Source organism: Pteropus vampyrus, unplaced genomic scaffold (assembly GCF_000151845.1).
Source record: "Pteropus vampyrus isolate Shadow unplaced genomic scaffold, Pvam_2.0 Scaffold253, whole genome shotgun sequence".
In the NCBI taxonomy this organism is placed as follows: Eukaryota; Metazoa; Chordata; class Mammalia; order Chiroptera; family Pteropodidae; genus Pteropus; species Pteropus vampyrus.
In genome coordinates this window covers 932564-935109 of record NW_011889034.1, presented here as the reverse complement: position 1 = coordinate 935109, position 2546 = coordinate 932564, and the positions used below count along the sequence as shown (strand labels likewise).

At 50.4% G+C, this 2546-nt stretch overlaps 1 protein-coding gene across 1 annotated transcript in view; it reads left to right on the top strand.

Moving 5' to 3' along the window:
- The window catches only part of POLN (DNA polymerase nu), a 93364-nt gene that overhangs the window by 58009 nt on the left and 32809 nt on the right, over positions 1-2546 (top strand). The window contains exons 15-17 of the mRNA XM_023520235.1: positions 455-512; positions 1415-1492; positions 2367-2478. Of these exons, the coding sequence (XP_023376003.1) occupies positions 455-512; positions 1415-1492; positions 2367-2478 (248 nt within the window). The remainder of the gene's footprint in view (positions 1-454; positions 513-1414; positions 1493-2366; positions 2479-2546) is intronic.

Sequence of the window (2546 nt, the reverse complement as noted above, 5' to 3'; positions counted from 1 at the left end):
GCTGGGACCAAGTCCCAAGAGCCATGGGGAGGGGCGATCAGAACAGAGGGGCCAGAGCTCTCGTCTTCAGATGCGATTTTAAAGGAAAATGCAATATACGAATTTCACAGACATCTATATTTAGCATAGGAATATATATAGGAATTTTTAAGTTAATTAAATTTATAAGTTAGGCTTCTAGCCAAAGAATTAATGTGTATGATTATGATAAGGGTCGTAGGCTGGAGTCAGAATCGTTCTCATATCCACTGATTATACTTCATGGCACGCCCAACCAAAATTATGTTTCAGTGTTTGTTGTATTAATTATTAATATTCTTATGCATAATACATTGGCATTAGCTATTTTGTTAATGTTTAATAAAATGTGACATATTTTAAATACCCTTAAATGTACAAATTAATTTAAGAGTAGATATTCCAGCTAAAGCTATTCTCCTTTTATTATTGACAGAATATCCAAGGTATCTCCAAGCACCCCATTCAGATCACTAAACCTCAGAATTTTAAAGGTAACACATTTCTTTCTATTTTGCTAAAGTCTTGGGTAACATTTTTTAAAAACCCATAAGTGTTTTTTTGAGATTGCTTTTCTACGCCACTAACTGCTTTGCTTTCCTGAAGTTCTCCTCTGTGTTTGCATGAGCAAGATTGAAATGCACACCGAAAAGTAAAATGCAGCTCAGGCAATGAGGCACCTCCCTTTAGCAGCTTACAGACTAAGACAGAGGACGGTCCCTCCTAACATCCCCCCTCGCCAACCTCCCGTAAAGAAGCAACAGCAGGACAGGCTGTATCGAAGTCTGAAAACCCCTGGGAGGGTCTGTGAAAGCGCCCGGCCCTCTCGTTTCCCTAAGCCACGTCGCCCGTCACACTGATGGCTGCATTTCTGAAAAAGAAAAACGATGAGGCCGAGCCCAGTAGGTTCCCCACAAACTCCCACCCCCCTTGCTTTGGGAGCGGCCTCCGAAGGTCCCAGGGCAGCGAGGCCTGAGGAGCAGCCCTTTTAAATACACACAGTCTGGCTTAACCGAGCCCCTGGAAGGCGACCGTAAGCAGCCTGGTCTCTGACTGCCCTTTACAGCACCCTGGGGGTGGGGCCCTTAGCTCCCTGTTGCCTAACCTCACTGTTCTCCGGCACCTCCAGGCCAGGTGGCTCTGACCAGAAGACACTCTAGCGGCAGCATCCGGCTCTCTCTTCATTGGAATTCTAGATAGAGCAGAAAGTTTTATAACAGAAAATCGATTTGCTCTTGGTAGTAATACGATATTTTTAAATTATGTTAATGAAGATGTTCAAAGAAACCCCAAATCTAGACGCCTTTGACTTTAGAATGATGTTAACATAACTTTAAATGAGGAATAGCCACGATCATGGCCAAATTCACCAAGCGCCCTTGCAATAACGGTTCAGGGAAGGAGCGTGAAGTCCTCACCGTCTCCCCGAGGACCATGTTCGTCTCCTCCGAAGGCCACAGCTTCCTAGCAGCAGGTGCGTGCAAGCTGGGGTAGGGGGCGCCACGTCACTGCAGCTCGCTGTAGGCGTCCCAGGCACTTAAAATAGGTAGGAGTCGCATAGTTCAAAGGCGCTCACAAAACTCGTCTTTAACACGAACCCTGAGGGAACCGTTTGTGTGAAGCAAAGCTTGCTTGAGCGCAGTAAACGAGGACAGGTCTGCCTCCACATCTAGATCCCAGTACCCCCGCGTGGTCCCACGCGGTCCCCTCCTTTCCCCTGTCTGTCCTCGTCACCCCTGGCTCTCTCTGGCCACCTGGTGTCCTCCAGCAGCCCAGCTCAGGCCCTGCATGAAACCCTCGTCCCCAGACACCATCTTGCTCCCTCCTTCGCTTCTTTTGTGCCTTTACTCAAATGTCACTCTCTTCAGGAGGTGCTCGCTGATCACCCCACTTATAACAGCACCGCCCTCCCCTCAGCCCCTCCTGAGCCGCCTCCTCTCTCTCTCCCAGTTCATTTCCTATCTGCTAACACAGCCTCAAATTATTCCCCTCCCAGAGTTCACAAGGAAAGGGGCCGAGGTCTGTTCTGTTTGCCAACACATCCCAGGCACACGGCCCAGCACACAGTAGGCCCTTTCTAAAATCCCCACGTGCAGAGTGAACGGGTGCACGCGCGCAGCCCACCGCTGCGGCACAGCCAGCCCCACGGAAGGAAGAACAGGGCCCTGGCCTGGCAGACGCCAGGATGGCCAGTGGCCCTGCGGCCCAAGGGCCCTGGCAGATGGGAGGGGTGCTGACCTGCCGCCCCCTGGGGAGGGAGGTCCGAGGGTGGGCTGGAGCGTGGGCTGGAGCGACAGTGAGGGACGTTGTCGGTGGATCCTGGACTGATGCAGGACTCCATCTAACAGACTTTTCACAGATTGAGTTGCGCATTCTTGCGCACTTATCTGGGGACCCAGAACTTCTGAAGCTGTTCCAGGAATCTGAGAGAGACGTGTTTTCCACCCTGACTTCGCAGTGGTAAGATACACGAGCTCGCGACACTATCAGATCCGCAGGAATGCCTGCCCGGGTTTGAAAGGCTCAAG